This window comes from Bos taurus, chromosome 14, assembly GCF_002263795.3.
Source record: "Bos taurus isolate L1 Dominette 01449 registration number 42190680 breed Hereford chromosome 14, ARS-UCD2.0, whole genome shotgun sequence".
NCBI classification, from domain to species: Eukaryota; Metazoa; Chordata; class Mammalia; order Artiodactyla; family Bovidae; genus Bos; species Bos taurus.
In genome coordinates this window covers 9,778,854-9,800,202 of record NC_037341.1, presented here as the reverse complement: position 1 = coordinate 9,800,202, position 21,349 = coordinate 9,778,854, and the positions used below count along the sequence as shown (strand labels likewise).

The 21,349-nt window shown below is 43.8% G+C and overlaps 1 protein-coding gene across 3 annotated transcripts in view; it reads right to left on the bottom strand.

The window, feature by feature from the left end:
- ADCY8 (adenylate cyclase 8) overlaps positions 1-21,349 on the bottom strand; it is a 225,256-nt gene that overhangs the window by 179,184 nt on the left and 24,723 nt on the right. For all 3 annotated transcript variants that reach the window (XM_010811937.4, XM_025001640.2, NM_001192841.1), the window contains exon 2: positions 1,878-2,027. In XM_010811937.4, the coding sequence (XP_010810239.2) occupies positions 1,878-2,027 (150 nt within the window). The remainder of the gene's footprint in view (positions 1-1,877; positions 2,028-21,349) is intronic.

The following is a 21,349-nucleotide window of genomic DNA, read 5'->3' as shown; positions in this document are numbered from 1 at the left end:
ACAGAGGTATGAATTCTACGGGGCTCTTATGGTCCCTTAGACGGTAAAGAATCTGCCTGCAATGTTGCATCCCTGGATCAGGAAGATCCCCTAGAGAAGGGAATGGCTACCCACCCCAGGATTCTAGTGAACTTTTCACTGCATTTGATTTGTCACTTGTTCTCACCTTTGGGTATTATTTTCTTCCTCCTATTATCAACTTAAGAAAAAATAAAGATTAGAGAGGATGGAGGAAGGTCTGTGCATCATGTCAAATTGTTACGTCACCGCAACTCCAAGACAATGAACTTGAAGAATGGGAAAAGAAGAAAAGTCTTATGAGTACGATAAAGCAATCATTTTCAGTGTCTCCAATATTTCATAAACATTAAATAAAAGACTGAGTTTCCCAGACAACTTCTCCACAATTGCAGTTCTGGCTGTGATAGTGCATCAAGAACAGTTGATAAATTATTAATCTTCAGCACTGTCTGAATTGGCATAGATCCATGGAAAGAGTGATGTGCCAGTCTAGCAACTGCCCTGTTTTACAGAGCAACATAATGTATATGTGTATATAACCTGGGAGATATCGTGTTTATTGCACAAAGTGATTTCTTTCTTAAAGCTATTTTTCAAAATTATTTTACAGTGATGCTCAGGGCAACTACAATAAATCTGTTATGAGGTTCCATAGATGTTTTAGACATCAACTTAGAATTGTCCTAATTCTAAATCCTATGAAATCCATGTAGGAGCTGGAAATTCAATAATTTTTTCTGTGCCCCTGGCAATAACATACAGCACTGGGAGTTGTATTTTGTCAAGTTGCACCTTATCTGTCCGCCTCATCCATTATCAAACAGACCTGGCTTTGCTCACTTCAAAGATCCATGTTTTACTGATGATTCGATGAGATTAAGATAAAAAAATGTTCCATTTTTGAAGCTATTTTCTTTATAATTTCCCAAACCATTATTGCACAAAGTTTAAAATAACAAGCATGTATCCACAGATGTACCTTTTTGAAAAAAAGCCTTGTATGGTAGAACTAATATATCTATTGAGCCTAGGATTCCCAAGAGTATATAAACAGTTTGAGTATAAAATATGTTCATTCTATAACCAACTTTAATATATTCCTGTTATTTCTTTTTGAACATTACTTTCAGAGGCAGAGATATGCATTAATTTTTATATATGAATAATTTAAATAGGAGAAAATCTTTATTTTTTGAAAGCTAATTTCATCTTTGAGAAACATATCATTTGAGGTCATTTTTTAAATCCTTATAACACCCACCTAAATAGGATGTCCAAGAAATTCCTTTATTTTAACCTCTTCCAGCTAAAACTCATGGTCTCCACTTTGGACCAAGCTGCTTTTCCTATCGCATCCCCTATCTTGGGACTGGTATCATGTTCCATAAAATTTATTGTGTTCAGTGATCTCTTCTGAAAATCAGGATGAGGTATTAGGAACTACACATGTAAAAGATTTTTCTCTGAGCTTCCTATAATTTGAATTGCTATGTAGTAAAAATTTTATTTGAAATAACAATTTACACTTTGAGAAAATAAGAATTAAAGATGAGAATACGGATGGTTTTCAGAAACCATGGCCTTTTCCACAAACACAGATGTCAGTGAAAAGCGTCAGGAAATCACTTTATATTTAGACTCATTTTATTTCTTATGGGGAACAATTGAGTGTGGAAACTAAGATCAATTCATTTTGGCCTGAGAGTCTAACATAACTATTTCAGCGTCTGTAATCCCATGACACAGACTTTGAGACAACGCTTGCTAGGCAGGATGTGTCTGGGGAGACAAAATCTCTATGGAATTCAGAGACTGGCTAAGTGATCACCAAGACACAAGGTCTTTTCAGTCGGTACCTGTCTTTGGTTTTCCGTCTCCAGGCGCAGCCTGGCCTCCACACACCTCCGTGTCTCCAGGAAGGCCTGGCGCTGGGCCCGGTCTGACAGGTAACTGATGAAGATTCCAGCTGTGTTCATACACATGAATAACACTGCCTGGGCCACAACCTAGAACAGAATTACAAACACAGCTTGGTCAAGTGGTTAAAAGAAGAGCTTTGCAGGCAAAGAGAATGACTAAAGAAACAAAAACTTCCAAGGTAGGGCTTCCCTGGTGGCTCAGTGATAAACAAACCACCTGCCAACACAGGAGACATGGGTTCGATCCCTGGGTCAGGAATATCCCACATGCCCCAGGGCAACTAAGCCTGTGGGCCACAACTATTGAGCCTGTGCTCTAGAGCTGGGGGGCCGCAGCTACTGAAGCCCGCATGCCTAGAGGCTGTGCTCTGCACTCTGCACTCATTGCTACCGCAATGTGAAACCGGCAGACTGCAATGATGAGTAGCCCCAGCTCACAGCAACTATAAAAAAAATCCAGGCAGCAACAAAGACCCACGACAGCCCAAAATAAGTAAATATATATTTTTAAAAATTTCCAGTGTAGATCTTAAGGTAATAATCCAAATGTTTAGTAGCAGTTGAATAGAACCTTGCCCCTCATTCAGTTCTCAGGTCAACTTATTCCTACAGCCCTTCTTCAACCACACCATCCAGTTTAAAGCTTTTCCCTCCCTAAGTCCCGGAGAAGGCAATGGCACCCCACTCCAGTACTCTTGCCTGGAAAATCCCATGGACAGAGGAGGCTGGTAGGCTGCAGTTCATGGGGTCGCTAAGAGTCGGACACGACTGAGTGACTTCACTTTCACTTTTCACTTTCATGCATTGGAGAAGGAAATGGCAACCCACTCCAGTATTCTTGCCTGGAGAATCCCAGGGACAGAGGAGCCTGGGGGGCTGCTGTCTATGGGGTCGCACAGAGTCGGACACGACTGAAGCGACTTAGCAGCAGCAGCAGCAACAGCTCCCTAAATCCAGATTTGAACTCAAATTTGAAACCTCAAGGAAAGCTTCCTTCCTCACACTATCTCACTTATCCCTTCACTAGCTGAAAGTTTTAATTTTTTAAAGGGTTGGGGAAGCAGGTGAAAAGACGAGAAAGATTAGTAAGAAACAGGAAACATGTTAGTTGAAAGGTACTATTGTATTTAACTTTGGTACCCAGGTTTTCCTGGGGGAGCATCCAAGGCCTGATGTTCCTAACTCAAGAGAAAATATCACATTTGTCTACTGCTTTAAGGTTCCATTGCCATTACCCATCTCCCAGGTGCCAAAGTCTCTTTAACTCTTAAGTTAAACTTTGTATTTTCACATTTGAAATTGAAAGTGTTAGTTGCTCAGTTGTGCCTGACTCTTTGTGATCCCATGGACTATAGTCCGCATGCTCTGTCCATGGAATTCTCCAGGCTCAATCCTGGAGTGGGTTGCCATTTCCTTCTCCAGGGAAATTTGCAGACCCAAGGATTGAACCCGGGTTTCCTGGATTACAGGCAGACTCTACCATCTGAGCCACCTAGGAAGCACATCTGCCCCGTTCCAAACTTCTCTCTGGTGAAGAAAAGCAGGAGATTCTGGAAAGGAGTCAATAGATGGAAGAAAAAAAAACAACATAGTAAGGCTTTCTTGATTTTTTATGGCTTTAGCTTGAGAGCAGATAACATAAGGTATAGTTTGAAGGTGAAAAATTGCAATGGGAAACCCAGTTGGTCTGAAGAAGCAAAGAATAAGGTTCAGTACTTATGGCTGATTCACGCTGATGGGTGGCAGAAACCAACACAATATTATAAAGCCATTATCCTACAATTAAAAATCAATGAATAAAAAATAGTAAGGTTCAGAACAACTGTAGTTGCTGAAAAGTGATGGGAAAAGCCCCCAAAGAAGAGAACCAGTGAGGAAGAACATTAAATTCCTATATAAACTCTTCTCTGACCCACATATGCACAGGGCAAAGAGCAAATGATCGAGTTAATAGTAAAAGAATTGAACTGAGATTTGAACTGCCATAAATAAATAAAATTTTAAAAAAGAATACATAAAATATTCCTAAAGGAAACAGCATAGGAGACTTGCAGTACCAGGTAACAGAATTGTTATAAAGCCATAATAATTAAGACATCCTGGTATTTACAGGGGGATACAGAAATTGACCAGTAGATGTGAATGGAGAGCCCAGAAACATAAACACACAAACTTGATAATAATGCACTGTATTTCTAAGGAGCAAATAAGGCCTTTTCAACAAAGGGTGTTAGAAAAATTTGTAATTCATTTGGAAAATAAAGTAAAAGTAAATTCCTGCCTAATCCAATATATAGGAATACATTGCAAGTGGATTAACGTCTTAAATATGAAAGGCACAAATATTTTACTATTTTGATAAATTTTTAAAATTAAATGCAAAGAATACAAACCATAAAAATAGACTGATACATTTGACAAAATTAAAATTAAGCATTTCTATTCATTGAAAGACAGCTTTAATTAAATGGAAAACACTATAAGTAGAGATATTTGCAACACTTACAACTGGTAAAAATCAATTTAAGCTCACATGAAGAACTTGTATAAATCTATAAAAATAAAAGCAATCTTATAGGATATAAAGGCAAAGAGAAGTGGGGTATTTCAAAAACAAGAGAATATCAACATGAAAATAAGTGTAACAATCTAGGAACTATAAGTTAAAAATCCACACCCATTCTACATCTACCAGGTTGGCACCAAAAAGGAAAAAAAAAAATAGTGGGGCATCATCAAATCGGTAAGGATTCTGTTGGCAATGTGAACTGACATTGCTACTTGGACTTGCACACTAATCTTGAATTTGCACATCATTAGAACTGAACCTTTCCCCTTCAACCCAGAGCCGTCTTTGCACAAACAGCCCAGGAAACATGCCCAAGAATGTTAAGAGCAGCGTTTTCTACGAGGGCTTGAAAGTGGAAATAATCTGAATGTTCACCAACAGTAGAATGGATATTTTAGGATGTATTAAAATACTTAAATACCGCTCAGTGCTGTTGATATATCTAACTACTATTGTATGAATCAAAAATGAATGAGGCCTGGGAATCTTCATTTTTTTAGGAATCTCCCAAAATCACTTTCTGCAGTGGGTCCACGGGTTGCCATAGGGAATCACTGCTTCATGAAAACGATCTGAAGATCAGAAATAACACTGCCTTTCGACCTCCTATATATAGGTCCATCAGTCATGCTGTATTGGGAAGAACAAAGTTGACTCCATATAGACCTATGTATTTTACTTTAACCTTTATATTCTATTGCTTTTGCTTCAGAGTTAGGAATGTTGCCTATAGTTTAAAGTACACAGGATAGCCTGTTCTCAAGGCTCTGACTTTTAAGGGTATGATGCTTTCCCACTCAAACAAGGGATAAAAAGTAAACAGAGAGGAACATTTGTTTAGCTGGAGAATTACAGGAACATTGTGACCTGACCTATGTGGACAAAGTGTTTCTGCATCAAGAAGTTTGCCACAATCAACCTCACCCTTCCCTCACTTTGCCTTTAAAAATGCTTTGCTGAGACCATTTCGGGGAGTTTGTGTTGGTCGGGGGCGCAAGTCATCCATCTCCTTGCATAGCCCAGCAATAAGCCTTTCTCTGCTCCGAACTCTGGTGTTCTGGTGTTATTTGGCTTCACTGTGCGTCGGGCACATGAATTTGCGTTCACTAACATCACTAAATTCTGGACTCCCACAGGGCAGAGACCATTTCATTGTATCTCATCTCTTAACACAGGGTCTGGCATTGTAATACTCAACAAACACTTGTCGAGTCTAATTAGCTTGACAGAGTCACATGAGTGAATTTCAATGACCCACCTCTTGGGTGCTGTTTTGTGATGCCTGGGAAGAGGGATGTTATCACTGTGAGTGGGAAGCCCTTGACAAATTCATCCAGATAGGATGAGTCCCTCCTCACCTTCCCCATCGTCTCTTCCTCCAAGCCCTGGAGATGGAAGCTTCTCTGTGTGGGCCAGGCTGGCCCCTTCCTCCCTGGGGCGGTGTCCACAGTGTGGGCACTGCTATTTGAGGCCAGGCAGTGGAGAGCTGGAAAGGCTCGCAGAGTCAGCTGCCCCATTTGACACAGGATTTGCGCTTTTATCCTGGCAGCAAGATCTGTGCCATTCATTGCCAACCGGCCAGACCGGAGGACTGACTCGCTGGGGATCCCCCCACCCTTCTGCATTCAAAGTTATGCCACAGGGAGGTGCATCTCATTTTCTCTGCAGTTCGCTTTGTACAGGGAGCATTGCCACAGTCTGCAGTCCAAGCTGCAGGCTAGAAGAGACGCACTTTATTATAAAAACAGGAGAAAGACTGCCCTTCCATTCATTTCTGCATTTCCAAAAGCATCCTTTCAAGTACTACTGTGTGTACGGAGAGACTAACTCTGGGAAAGTGACTCTGGGACCTGTCCCTGTGGACAGTTGTACTTTTTTAATTTAGCAAGGAGGAATTCCCTGGAGGTACAGTGGATGAGAATCCGTCTGCCAATGCAGGGGACATGGGTTCGATCTCTGGTCAGGGAAGATTCCACCCACCGCTAGGGGGCAACTAAGCCCGTGTGCCACAACTGCTGAGCCTGCGTGCTGCAGCTGCTGAAGCCCTTGGACCTAGAGCCCATGTTGTGCAACAAAGGAGCCACTGCACCAACACTAGAGAATAATCCCTGCTCAACTAGAGAAAGCCTGAATACAAGCAAAGAAGACCTAGTTCTGGGGGTCCTGACAAAGTGAGTGGGGCAGCCACACACCAAGGGCCTTCACATCTGCCCGGTGCTGTAGCTTCTGCAACCAGAGACCTGGGTTTGCACTTCCTGTTGCCCCCATTTACCAGGCATACGACCATAGGCGTACGACCACTTTTTGCCTTTTGAACTTTCTCATCTGAACAATGGGAATAAAGCTTCACCACATACAAGTACATACATGTATAGCTATATATTTATGTCTAAGAGATGGTGAAGGATAGGGAAGCCTGGCATGCTACAGTCCATGAAGTTGTAAAGAGTCAGACATGACTCAGCCACTGAACAATGAACAATAAATATTTGTATTATATGTATATATATGAATATGCATAGCGGGTAACAGATATCCAATAAATGTTGTATATATAAACATGAGGTTATTTTCCCCCCAAATTCTAGTGTACAGTGCAATATATATTTTTTATCTCTGAATAAATGATGCATTGCAAATTACTATTCTAGCTGGTTTCTTTTCCTGTTTTCTTGAGAAAGAAGCTACCTCCTAAACCAAGCACTGAAAATCATTCTGTGAGGATGCAGTATGCTATGATGCCAAAAATGAAAAGGTCATAGGTGTAATCCCGAATGTTCCTAGCTCTTTTTAGTTTGACTTGGAGGATGTTGTCTCTTTGAGTTTATATGAATGGGTTTGAGCACAACATTTCTTGAGTTAACCAGTCCTACATCATATTTCTTATTCAAGCTTCAGGGGTGTTCTGAACACAGGAGAAAAAGATTTTCTCCCTTCAGGTTCAGAAATAACCCAGAGGACCATGAAGTATTAACATCTCTTGTATTTACACTAATTTACAAAGAATGTTTCTGCTCATTGTTTACTATGTAGAGAAGGTAGTAGGGGGGATTATGGAGTCATTCAATCCCATCTTTCACCCCCTGGGTGACTCAGGCAGGTCATTCCCCTCACTAAGGGCGTGGATATTAAAGGGTTTGGTTTGCTTTGCTCTGTAGCACTCAGCAGTTTAGCCCAGTGGTTGAGGATCTGGGTTCCCAATGAGTGAGTGAAAATGAAAGTTGCTCAGTCATGTCTGACTCCTTGTGAACCCACAGACTGTAGCCCACCAGGCTCCTCTGTCCATGGAATTCTTCAGGCAAGAATACTGGAGTGGGTTGCCATTCCCTTCTCCAGGGGATCTTCCTGACTCAGGGATTGAACTCAGATCTCCTGTGTTACAAGCAGATTCTTTACCATCTGAGCCATCCGAGTTTCCAATAATGCCACTTATTTGTTATGTAATCTTGGCCCAGTTAGTTAATACAGCCCTCACTTGTAACAGAAGAATGCCCTCCTAAAGATGCCGTTGTATAAGTAATGATAGCAATCAGCAAAAGGCTTATAAGACAATCATTGCTTACTATGTGTTCACTGAGGTCATGGTTATTATTATTATTATTGTTGCTTTTGTTGTATGTTATATCACAAGAATGACTCATGGAAGGTCTGAGCAGGTAAGCAACCTGGGAAGCTTTGTGTTTGAGAAAGATGTCCAGCAGTACAGCAGCAGGAAGAGTTATCACCCTCTCTGAGTTAAGGACTCAGAGAAGACTGGGATGGGGGTGATTAGGAGGCTCCATGGGCTCAGCTGAGCCACCTGGAGGCACAAAGGTAGCACTGACAGCGTCCTCTGCCAGAGTCGTGGGTTCTTCTTACAGCTGTCAGCCTGAGACCAAGCTTCCTGCTTGTCCTTTATAATAATACATACTGAATTAGGAGAAGAAATTATAGGTAGTACTTGCTGCTGCTGCTGCTGCTGCTAAGTCGCCTCAGTCGTGTCCGACTCTGTGCGACCCCATAGATGGCAGCCCACCAGGCTTCCCCGTCCCTGGGATTCTCCAGACAAGAACACTGGAGTGGGTTGCCATTTCCTTCTCCAATGCATGAAAGTGAAGTCGCTCAGTCGTGTCTGACTCTTAGCGACCCCATGAACTGCAGCCTACCAGGCTCCTCCGTCCATGGGATTTTCCAGGCTGGAGTTGGGTGTCATTGCCTTCTCCAAGATAGTACATAATGAAGTTTAAAAAAATAACAGAGCATTAAAGTAGTAAACTTAAGAGCATATCTAAGGGAAAAAATGATGCTGGCATGCTGAATTCAGAGGGCATATGATAGCATGATGAAAAAAGTACATTAAAAACTCTGAGTTCAGTGAGAAATGATAAAGTAATGAGGGGAAAAGGCAGTCTTTTCAGATGAGAACAAGAAGAGAGAATTATTCTGGAAAACAGAATTTAAAAAAAATAGGAGTATAAGATTAAAAAAAATGGATTAAACAAAACTCTGACATTAAGGAGGAAGTAAAAATGTTAAAGGCTAAAAATAGGAAGGACTGGAGGTGAGGAAAAATAAATGATTAAACCCTTCAAAAATAGATAAGGTAAGATGATGAAGTTAAATTTTTAAAAAATATCAGAAGTATAACAAGCAGTAGCTCAAAATTTAAAATAAACTATGCTCAGGCAAAGCGGCTTAAGATACTAGCCCATTTACAATGTTTATTCCACAGTATTCAGAGAAAGGGACAAACCAAGTGGCCAGTAACTGTTTCAATAGTATTTTCCAGGCTCAGGTAACTCCACCCTTAGCATCTCCTGCTTCTTTGCAAGGGAGGGAACGTGAGGAGAGCTTCCCTTTACACACTCCAATTGTGTACCAGATACTGAGCTTTGGCCTTTATGTATGCTATTTTATAGCAACCCAAAGGAGCTTCCATGGTGGCTCAGATGGCAAAGAATCTGCCTGCAATGCAGAAGACCCAGTTCCAATCCCTGTGTTGGGAAGAGTCCTTGGAGAAGGGAACGGCAACCCACTCCAGTATTCTTTCCTGGAGGATTCCATCGATAGAGGAGACTGGTGGGCTACACTCCATGGGGTCACAAAGAGTTGGACTGAGCAACTAACAGACTTGGTCTTATTAGCTCCATTTCATGGAAATGAAAAATAAGACTCAGAGAGGTTAAGCAATTACCCAGGGCCACAGAGCTAGTGAGTGGTACTAGCATGACCAATTGGTCTTGGTTTTCCTGGAACACAGAACTTTGCTTTAAAACCTGGGAAAACCAGGTTTTCCTTTGCTTGGTCCTGGGAAAACCAGCAGGAGTTTTCCTAGCATGCTTTCTGCACATCTTCCTTGCTATCTACTCCAGTGGTCCCCAACCTTTTTGGCACCAGGGACCAGTTTCATGGAAGACAATTTTTTCACGGTTGGTGGGGAGTTGGTTTGGGGATGATTCAAGCACATCACATTTATTGTGCACTTTATTTCTATTATTACCACATCAGCTCCATCTAGGATTATCAAGCATTACATCCCAAAGGTGGGGGATCCATGACCTATTCAATTCACAGAGCTCAAGACTCAGCCTGGTCCTCACCCCGTGTAGAAGCGACTCTCCTCTTTGTTTTCTGCTCTGTGGGACTGTATCTCATATAGTCATCTATCATCGCTCTTATATGGTGGTGATCAGTCTCATCCGCTGTCAACTCTACATCCCCAGGGCCTTGTGTAGTGCTTACACTTAACCTGTGTGTATGTGTGTGTGTGTGTTAGCCTCTCAGTTGTGTCTGACTCTTTGTGATTCCCTGGACTGTATCCCACCAGGCTCTCCCGTCCATGGGATTCTATAGGCAAGAATACTGGAGTGGGTAGCCATTCCCTTCTCCAGGGGATCTTCCCCACCCAGGGACCAAACCCGGGTCTCCAGCATTGCAGGCAGATTCTTTACTGTTTGAGCCACCAGGGAAATCTGCTCCTCATTCATTCTTAGAAGCAACAAATATTTACTGAGTGCCCCCAATAGGTGAGGCAGCATGCTAGGACTACATAAAGATGGACCAAAGAAACATTGGTCCTGCCCCCATGAAATATACAGACTGTTAACACTTCAGGCCTTTGGGATATGTTTGTTGAATGAATCAATGAGCTTGGTGGTGGACAGACTAAAGGGATGTGAGCTGTTCAGCTTCCTGCCCTCCCTTAGGGGATGCCTCAGTTAAAGATTCTCAAGACTTTTTTTTTTTTTTTTCTGTCCATGCACAGTGTGGTTTGCAGGCTCTTAGTTCCCTAACCAGGGATGGAAAAAATGCCCCCTACAGTGGAAGTGTGCAGTCCTAACACTGAACTGCCAGGGAAGTTCATGAAACAAATTTTCATGGATACCCAAGGGAAGAAAGAAAGTGTCTGTTCTCAGTTGCCCCCCTTCAATTATCCAGGAAGCTTCTATGGTTTAGAATTTTAGAGTTTGGGAGTCAGAATTTAACCCCAACACTCTACCTCTGAGAGCCTCTGAGTCTATTTTGGTTTTTAATAGAAATGACTATTGATGACCTATTATAGATGTTCTAGGCACTATCCTGGGCTCTGGGCATACAGAACAAGTCTCTTCTGCCTGAAGCTTATATTCCAGTGAACTTACTATTTCTTCACATGCAAAAGAAAAAAGAAATCCCTATGATCTAGGGTTATTGCAAAGGTACAATAAAATAACACACAAAACTTACTCTCAACATTATTATAGCTTAGCAGTCATAGAAGAATCATCATAGGTAATGATTCTTTGTGAGTAGTTATAAAGATTGAAGGAGGCAACTGTCTGACTTCCCAGGTGGTCCAGTGGTTAAGACTGCATGCTTCCACTGCAGAGGGTGTGGCCAAAAAGTTTTTTTTTTAAGTGGGGGTGGGGAGGCAGTTGCTATCCATAAAGAACTACTTAGCATTTACAAAGTCAGTTCAGTTCATTTCAGTAGCTCAGTCGTGTCTGACTGTTTGCAACCCCATGGACTGCAGCACATCAGGCTTCCCTGTCCATCACCAACTCCTGGAGCTTACTCAAACTCATGTCCATCAAGTTGGTGATGCCATCCAACCATCTCATCCTCTGTCATCCCCTTATCCTCCTGCCTTCAATATTTCCCAGCATCAAGGTCTTTTCTAGAGGGTAAGTTCTTCAAATCAGGTGGCCAAAGTATTGGAATTTCAGCTTCAGCATCAGTCCTTCCAATGAATATTCAGGACTGATTTCCTTTAGGATGGACTGGTTGGATCTCCTTGCAATCCATGAGACTCTAAAGAGTCTTCTCCAACACCACAGTTTGAAAGCATCAATTCTTCAGCGCTCAGCTTTCTTTATAGTCCAACTCTCAAATCCATAGATGACTACTGGAAAAACCATAGCATTAACTAGATGGACCTTTGTTGGCAAAGTAATGTCTCTGATTTTTAATATGCTGTCTAGGTTGACCATAGTTTTTCTTCCAAGGAGCAAGCATCTTTTAATTTCATGGCTACAGTCACCATCTGCAGTGATTTTGGAGCCCCCCAAAATAAAGTCTTTCAGTGTTTCCATTGTTTCCCGATCTATTTGCCATGAAGTGGTGGGGGACTGGATGCCATGATCTTAGTTTTCTTAATGTTGAGTTTTAAGCCAACTTTGTTTTACACAATAAACACCCCAAAATTGCAGCCACTAGTATAGAAGTTTTCACATAGACTGCCTCCAGAAAAAGGCAGTGGGCAGAGACTAAGGAGGAGCCATTGGGATTTGGTACTCTTCTCTCTTCTTTCTCCCGTATGTGCTCCCTGGCTCGTAGTCATAGAGGATACCTTGGGGTTCTCTAGATCAGCTTTTTGCCCCTAAAGAGCTGCCCTTTTGTGCCCCTCTCTATGCTGATATCTCTGGGTGGTATCAGGTCTCTTTGTCTTCAGTTTCCATTTAGGTTCTTCCATGGCTAGTTCAGGAAGGAGCCAGGAAGATAGGAAGAGAGAGAGACTGGGGCAAGCCCTCATTCTGCAGCCACCTGTGCAAAGACTGTGTTCCTGTGTAACTAACATGACAGCTCTCACTAGGTTTTGATAATACCACCCCTCTCCTTGCTCCATCAGATCTCTGGGGGTGGGAACAGCATTCTCCGTGTCTCATCGCACTTTGTGGCTCCCTCAATCCGATCCTGGGGCTTCCCAAGTGGCACAGTGGTAAAGAGTCTGCCTGCCAATGCAGGAGACCCAAGAGATGTGAGTTCGATCCCTGGTTTGGGAAGATCCCTGGAGGGGGACATGGCACCCCACTCCAGTATTCTCGCCTGGGAAATCCCATGGACAGAGGAGCCTGGTGGGCTACAGTTCATAGAGTTGCAAAGAGTCAGAAATGACTGACTGACTGAGCTGGCATGCATGAAATCCTATCCCAAACATTTGCTTGATTGACAGTGGAACCGAGAATATGTCTGATGCCAAAATCCATTCCATATCACTATGCTCAATCCTCCCCTGCAGAATACTCAGCCCTCCTAACTTTAGGACTCACGAACACTTCTTTGAATATTCCAGTTAAAGACAGCATCATCAAGGAATTCTTATTAATATTAATATCAATTAATATCAATATTAATGGATTTTGTTTTAGGAGGAGACGCTTTTTCTGGAGGCTTGACCACATCAACCAACTCAGCTGTTACTTTGCAAGGAAAACCAGGAGCCAAGTCCAGGTACAGAGTTTTGTCATATGTGCCCAGAGTATTGGAGGAAGCTTCTCCACTGGACTCTGAGTTTTATATGGTGACAATTATAACCTAGCAGAGTTTTCTCATCTGTACATTTAGCTTCTCTGTATTGATTGCAATTACAAGTTGGGGTAAGAAAGAAGACCAAAGAGAGAGAGAGGGAGAGAGGTGGAGAAAGAGAAGGGAAGGGAAAGGAAGGGAGGGGTAAAGAAGAGAGGGAAGAAAAAACCTAGAGACCATATTAAAAAGCAGAGACATCACTTTCTCAACAAAGGCCTGGATAGTCAAAGCTATGGTTTTCCCAGTAGTCACCTACATATATGAGAGCTGGACCATAAAGAGGGCTGAGTGCTAAAGAATTGATGCTTTTGAGCTGTGGTGCTAGAGAAGACTCTTGAGAGTCCCTTGGACTGCAAGGAGATTAAACCAGTCAATCCTAGAGAAAATCAACCCTGGATATTCATTGGAAGGACTGATGCTGAAGCTGAAGCTCTAATACTTTGGCCACCTGATGTGAAGAGCTGACTCACTGGAAAAGACCCTGATGCTGGGCAAGATTGAGGGCAAGAGGAGAAGGGGGTGGCAGAAGATGAGATGGCTGGATGGCATCACTGACTCAATAGGCATGAATCTGAACAAACTCTGGGAGACAGTGAAGGACAGGGACACCTGGCGTGCTGAAGCTCATGGGGTCTCAAAGAGTTGGGCACGACCGAGCAGCTGGTCTGAGCATGGTGTCTGTTCATGAGCACATGGCGTGAGAGGACAAGGATTTACAGTCTGTATCGGTCTGTGGCCTCCAGCAAGGCGCCCACCCCATCCGACTGGATGTGCCACTAGGTTTAAAGTTACATCTCCGTCACACATCATGGCTCTAAACACAAGCCAACTGCTTCCTCTGGCCTCGACCATTCCAGAGTAAAACTTGCCTATGTTGGCTTATGGAGGTAGGATACATCCATTTGCTGACTTCTTTTGGCATTTAACAGATTTTTTTTTTTTTTTACAGCCTGACTTGTGACTACGTTGTTTGCTTTAAAACCAAACCTCAGTGTAAGCTGTGATTCCAAAGTAGAGTAGGTTTCATCCAAGTAGTATATGTTGCATTGTGACACGTGTAGCAGAAAATACGGAAGTTAGCAAAACAAGTAGAGATGGGAAAAGCCACAGTCTGGATGCCCACAACTCCTGGAGCTGGCAGGTGAATAATAAATGTTTCTTTGAATGAAAAAAAGAATGAATGACTCATCTGCTGCTGACAGTCAGGAAAGACTCAGGTGTCCTTTCTGAAAAGACTGTTGATGCAAAAGGCACAGGGCATTTTTGCAGCACTGTGTTGGAAATGAAGTCTATAAATATTCACAGGCAGGCAAATCAGATATGTTTTGAAGACCCAAGTGGACACTGATTCAATTCTCTTCTCTCTCCATCTAGGGCCTGTCAGGCATCGCATCTCAAGTGCTTTATGGATGTGGCTAGGAGGAGGCAAAGGGTCAGCTGGGGAATGCGAGACTCAAATGAATTGCTCCCTTGCTGGATGGACCCTCCTGGTCAGGTCACTGGCAGGTCACTGATGAAATGTCCCTCTTTGTCACATTCTCCGTTCCTGACACACAGGACACGGAAGAGCTGGGAATCGCTTTAGCTACCTTTAGTGGTGCTTTCTCTCAGGACTTCCCTGGTGGTCCAATGGTTAAGAATCTGCCTTGCAATTCAGGAGGTGAAGGTTCAATCCCTGGTCAGGGAACTAAGATACCACACCCTGAACAACTAGAGTCTGTGCTCCCACATAATGCAACTAAGACCTGAGGCAGGCCAGATGAAAAAAAAGGGGTTCTTCTTCCAGAATTAGCTTCAAAAATTTTAAAAATGGAGGTGATGGTATGAGCCTGGGGGGTTTTGCTTAGCTTGGAGATAGATGCATGTGCGGGAGTCTGGCCTGGGGACAATATTAAACATGTCTCCAGTAGCGTCGTGTCAGACCCTGGGATGTCCTTTGTGACAGAAGGGGTGTGAGAATGGGCACAAGATTGCAGGATCCAGTGGTTGCATCACTCCCAGGAGCTGAGGGAGCCCTGGATTGAATAAGGGAGCACCTTGGCGTCATTTTGTAGTCAACCTCTCCAAAGTTGGGACGCCACTCTTCAGGATGCAGTGGACACTTCAAAGGCGTGATGCTAAGCCCTGGTAGGTGGGATGCTAAGCCCTGGTAGAAATAAAGAGGGGAAGCAGGAGTGACCCCACTTACCATCTCTCCCAGTGACCCACCTGGGGAGCCTGAAACCCTGAGTGCTCTAGCTTTAGAGTTCCAGCTCTCCACAGGTTGAAAACTTCCACCAGGTGAGAGTAACAGTCCTACGAACTATAAAAGATGGCATGTTGGGTTCATTATGCCAAGTAACCAGCAGACAAGCAGAGTCATCATTCAGGCAGGAATTATATCCTGGCCTAGGAAAGCCATGGTGACCAGAGGCTCAGAGGCCTGAAGGGTTAGAAACTGGAACATGCTGTCAGGTAAACCAGCAAGAGACGCTAAACCACCAAGAGATGTAAACCACCGCCAGAGATGCCAGCTGGCGGAAAGGGGAATCTAGAACAGAGACAAGAGGAGGGACACCATGTGTATCAGTTGGGCCCCCAAGACCAGCTGCAACAGTGGAAACTGATTTATCTCAGGCACTGCCCTCTTCTAAGCTTGCCCAGGAAAGACAGGCTCACCAGGGTCATAGAGAAACTGCTCTCAGAACTTGTGCAAAGACGTAGATCCCAGTGGCACAAGGAGTAAACTGTGGTGGGTCTTGGGATGAGCCATTAGGTCTCCCTCTAGGAACCAGGGACATATTCTCCTAGGATTCCTGCCAAGGGCTGGCATCGTTCTTTGAGCATCAACTCAGCTGAGAGGGCCTCCACACCCAAGGTCACTCTCTAAGACCAATGAACTTGGAGGTATAAATGCTCATAACTTCAGCTCGAAAACATCATCCCGGCTTCAGAATTCCCCATGGACTTCTCAGGTGGTCTGGTGGTTAAGACTGCATTTCCATCACAGAGTGTACAGGTTCAGTGCCTGGTTGGGGAACTAAGATCCTGAATGCCACACAGATCAGCCAAAAACAAACAAACTCCCCATGGAATTACTGAGGTTGCTGTTGAAATTGATTCAGAGCTCAATTTGTCCCTTTGTCTAGTTTTACTTTCTTCTCTTTCCTTCCATGGGAGCTGATTCCCAAAACATCCCCTGATAAACTCCCAATACTCACCCACCTCTCAGTCTGCTTCTCAGAGGACCCAAATGGTAATAACCAGAAAGCATTAAGAGCCCTCACGGATGCTGTCAGCCTCCAATATTGGCTGAACAAATAAATGTGTTCAATGAGTGCTTTGAATAATGAGTGTATTTTGCCATCCAGACTACTAGATGGATGACGATTTGACTGTGTCTTAGAGAGTTCTCTTCTTTCTTCATCCATTTTATATTTACTGAGCCCCAACAATGACCTGTGAAGTGAAGCGAAAGTTGCTCAGTTCTGTCTGACTCTTTGTGACCCCTGGGCTATACAGTCCATGGAATTCTCCAGGCCAGAACACTGGGGTGGGTAGCCTTTCCTTTCTCCAGGGGATCTTCCCAGCCAAGGGATCGAACCCAAGACTCTCGCTTTGCAGGCTAATTCTTTACCAGCTGAGACTTAAGGGAATCCCAAGAATACTGGAGTGGGTAGCCTATCCCTTCTCCAGGGGATCTTCCTGATTCAGGAATCGAACTGGGGTCTCCTGCACTGCAGGCGGATTCTTTACCAACTGAGATATCAGACAATGACCTAGACACTGTTTTATTTTATTAAAAAGAAATTCTTATTGGAGTATGGTTGATTCACAACACTGTGTTAGCCTCAGGTATACAGCAAAGTGAACCAGCCCCCCTCCACCACAAATATATACATATCCATGCAATCTTTCTCAGATTCTTTTCTCATATGGGCCACCTCAGAATACTGAGTAGAGTTCCCTGTGTTATACAATAGGTCCTTATTAGTTATCCACTTTCTACACAGTAGTGCGCACATGCCAAGCCAGTCCCCATTTCCCAATCCACCATGTCCCCCCATTTTCCTTCTGGTAAGCAAAAGCTTGATTTCAAAGCTGTGAGTCTGTTTCTGTCTTGAAAGCAAGTTCATTTGTACCCTTTTTTTTTAATCTACATACAAGTGACGTCACATGGTATCTGTCCCCGTCTGGCCGCTTCACCTAGGATGGTAATACTTAGGTCCATCCGTGCTGCTGCAAATGGCATCATTTCACCCTTTTCCATGGCCGAGTAACATTCCATCATATAGACGTACCACACCTTTCCCCTCCATTCCTCTGTTGATGAGCATCTAGGTTGCCTCCACATCTGTTTTAGATTCTCACGGCAAATAAGACCTTCTCTCAGGGCCCTTCCTTACGGGACTCTCCATAGGAACTTTAATTTAGATCAAACAGTTCAGGGAAAACCTCTCTGGGGGTGGAAAGTTTAAAGGAAACCTGAAGAATGAGGAGGAGTTGGCCAATAAAAGAGGCAGGCCACACCTACCCCAGGCAGAGGGCAAGCAGAGAGGGTGACCGTGGAGTAAGTGAGTAGGGGGAGGGCAAGGGCAGAGGGCTTCTTGCTGATGCTCCACAGCTTGTTTCAGCCTGGCACACTGAGGTTGAGCCACTTCTAGGTCACGCTGAAAACCACAGAAGATGGTTCTTCTACCCAATATATCTCTGCCCTGAGACGCTCTTCCTGCGATTTGAGATCAGAACTCCCCTTTCCTCTCCAGCCTCCCCCATCGTCTCCTCCTTCCCCTCCCTCCGGAGCAGATGGCGCTGTCAAGGAGCTGGTGGTAGCAGTTCCCAAGAAGTTTTGGTGTGAGCATGAAGGAGGTGTTGTGTAATGTGACGGTTACTATGGCAAGTTTTATTGGGTAATTGGGTTTGAAGAAACATTTTGATTCATCATTAGCTACTGAGCTAAAAATAGTGCCTCACCAGGAGCCTGTTTTCTCTTAAAATGTGTCTGATGTTCTGATAAAGTGCAGTATGCACCAAAAATTGGAGCATTTTCTCAAGTCACCTAAATCTTGATCTTGACTCCTCCAAAGAAGGCCCAATTACCATCTGCATTACTTCACCAAAAGGCATGTTTGTTGTTACGGATGAATATAGTATTGACTTAAATGAAAAAAGAGTCCATTATGTCCAAGTTGAAGAGCCCAATTCGTAGAGAAGATGACTTTATAGGGTATAACTTTATAAAGTTCCTCAACTACACAATTTTACAGGCAGGGGATAAAGCCCGTCTCCCAGCATTTCTTTTATCAGATGAGTATACAGAATAGAGCGGTTGAAATATGGCAATCTACCAAAGGACAAACACTGGTCAACCTCTGTAGTAGAGAATACTACTATGTCACGTCAGTCGTGTCCGACTCTGTGCAACCCCATAGATGGCAGCCCACCAGGCTCCCCTGTCCCTGGGATTCTCCAGGCAAGAACACTAGTAGAGAATAGACATTGGCTAATGTGGCACTAGTGGTAAAGAACATGCCTGCCAATGCAGGAGACATAAGAGGCGTCGGTTTGATCCCTGGGTCAGGAAGATCCCCAGGAAGAGGGCATGACAACCCACTCCAGTATGCTTGCCTAGAGAATCCCATGGACAGGAGCCTGGTGGGCTACACTCCAAAGGGTCGCAAAATGGTCAAACTCAACTACACTGACTTAACACAAGCAGAATCTGTTGCCAAGAGTTTAGTTCACTCTTACTTTTCCAAGTTTACCCATTTAATGTTTGAATCAAATAAAATATTCTTCAAACATTTAAGCCCATGGTGGTTATGAGTAGGTGTCGTGTGTTTGGGTCTATAGGGCTGAGTTATATACCTTGTGACACATTAGGTAATAAAAATATAACGGAAGCCAAGAACATGAAGTGTCTCCAGCCCATGGTGACTCATACCTAATGCCATCCTGTTTGCAATTTTTTTTTCATATTATTCTATGTTTGTCTCTTAATTCTGCTACTGAACACAGCTAAGCCTATTTTGCCAGCTTTAAGAAGTGGGACAACTAACTTTCCAGGATCGCCACAAGATAAAAAGAGCTCACGTAAGGACAAACCCCCACCATGCTGTCGGCTACACTAACCTAGGAGTACAAAGATCTGCCTCTGGGATTTGAATTCTCAACTCTGCCCCTTACCTAAATGTGGGGAGACAGAGCTTTAAATCTCTCTAAGCTTCAGGCTCCTCACATGCTGCTGCTGCTAAGTTGCTTCAGTCGTGTCCGACTCTTTGCGACCCCATAGACAGCAGCCCACCAGGCTCCACCGTCCCTGGGATTCTCCATGTTAAGTGGGGATAATAACTGTACCTACTTCATAGGTTTTTGTGATGGAGAGAAGTGATTACATGGATCCCTTGGCATACAATGATCAGTTAGTACGCGTCAGCTGTTACTATCAAGTCATTTCTTTTTCTCAGCGAGACTGTATGTTCCTTTGCGTGTGTGCTGCATTGCTTCAGTCGTGTCTGACTCTTTGCAACCCTATAGACTGCAGCCCTCTAGACACCTCTGTCCATGGGATTCTCCAGACAAGAACACTGGAGTGGGTCGCCCTGCCCTCCTCCAGGGGACTCTTCCCAACCCAGGAACTGAACTGACGCCTCTTATGTCTCCTGCATTGGCAGGCGCCTTCTATAACACTAGTGCCGCCTGGGAAGCCCGCATGTTCCTTTAATGAGCGACAATAGTCATGCCTGAGTCTTCTGGATGCTATAACTATTACGACAATGTATCTATCTTGAAAACTTGGATACTTTTGAGAGTGAGAGGAGGCAGGCACCAATCTGGGGTGTCCTGGGCACTCTGTAATATATAGCGATCCTACCTGCGGCACATGCTACTGGCTTAGGCACAGGCCAATTATATAAACCTTCAAGCTACACTCTTGGGAAATAGCTTAATAAAGGGCAATGTCTTCAATTCTGTAGGTGCAGGCACCGCTCTAGGGTCTGGGGATATGTCAATCAACAAAAGAGACCAAACCCCTTCTTCTACTTATGAGGATGCAGACAATAAACAAAGGAATACAAAAAGACAGACACATCCTCAGTGTTCATCGCAGCACTACTTAAAATGGTAAGAAGTACTTAAAACTACATAAAGCAACCTAAATGTCCATCGACAGATGAATAGATAAAGAAGATGTCGTACATGATTACAATGAAATGTTACTCAGTTATAAAAAGGAACGAAATTGGGTCATCTTTAGTGACATGGTCGAACCCAGAGTTTGTCATACAGAGTGAAGTAAGTCAGAAAGAGAAAAACAAATATTGCATATTAACACTGGAGAAGGCAATGACACCCCACTCCAATACTCTTGCCTGGAAAATCCCATGGACGGAGGAGCCTGGTGGGCTGCAGTCCACGGGGTCGCTAAGAGTCGGACACGACTAAGCAACTTCACTTGCACTTTTCACTTTCATGCATTGGAGAAGGAAATGGCAACCCACTCCCGTGTTCTTGCCTGGAGAATCCCAGGGATGGGGGAGCCTGGTGGGCTGCCGTCTACGGGGTCGCACAGAGTCGGACACGACTGAAGCGACTTAGCAGCAGCAGCAGCAGCAGCAGTGTATTAACACATATATGTGGGAAGTAGAAGAATGGTGCTGATGAACCTGGTTGCAGAGATGCAGATGAAGAGAACAAACTGTGGACACAGTGGGGATAACGGAGAGAGCAGGACAAACTGAGAGAGCAGCACGGACACATATACACCACCACGTGTGAAAGAGACAGCTAGCAGGAAGCTGCCGCACGGCACAGGGAGCTCGGCGTGGTGCTCTGCGATGACCTGGAGGGCTGCGATGGGAGAGGGGGTCCAAGAGGGAGGGCATATATGTGCACATACGGCTAAGCCGTTGCGCTGAGGCACACACGCTGCCATACGGCAGAAACTAACACAACAGTGTAGAGCAATTACGCTCCAATAAAAACATAAGACACCAAAGCTGCTGGCCCATAAGAAAAATGCTAAACAAATACAAAATTATGGTATTTCCTGTGCATTGGTGAAGAGTGCTATGGAGAAAAATACAGCTATCTCTGA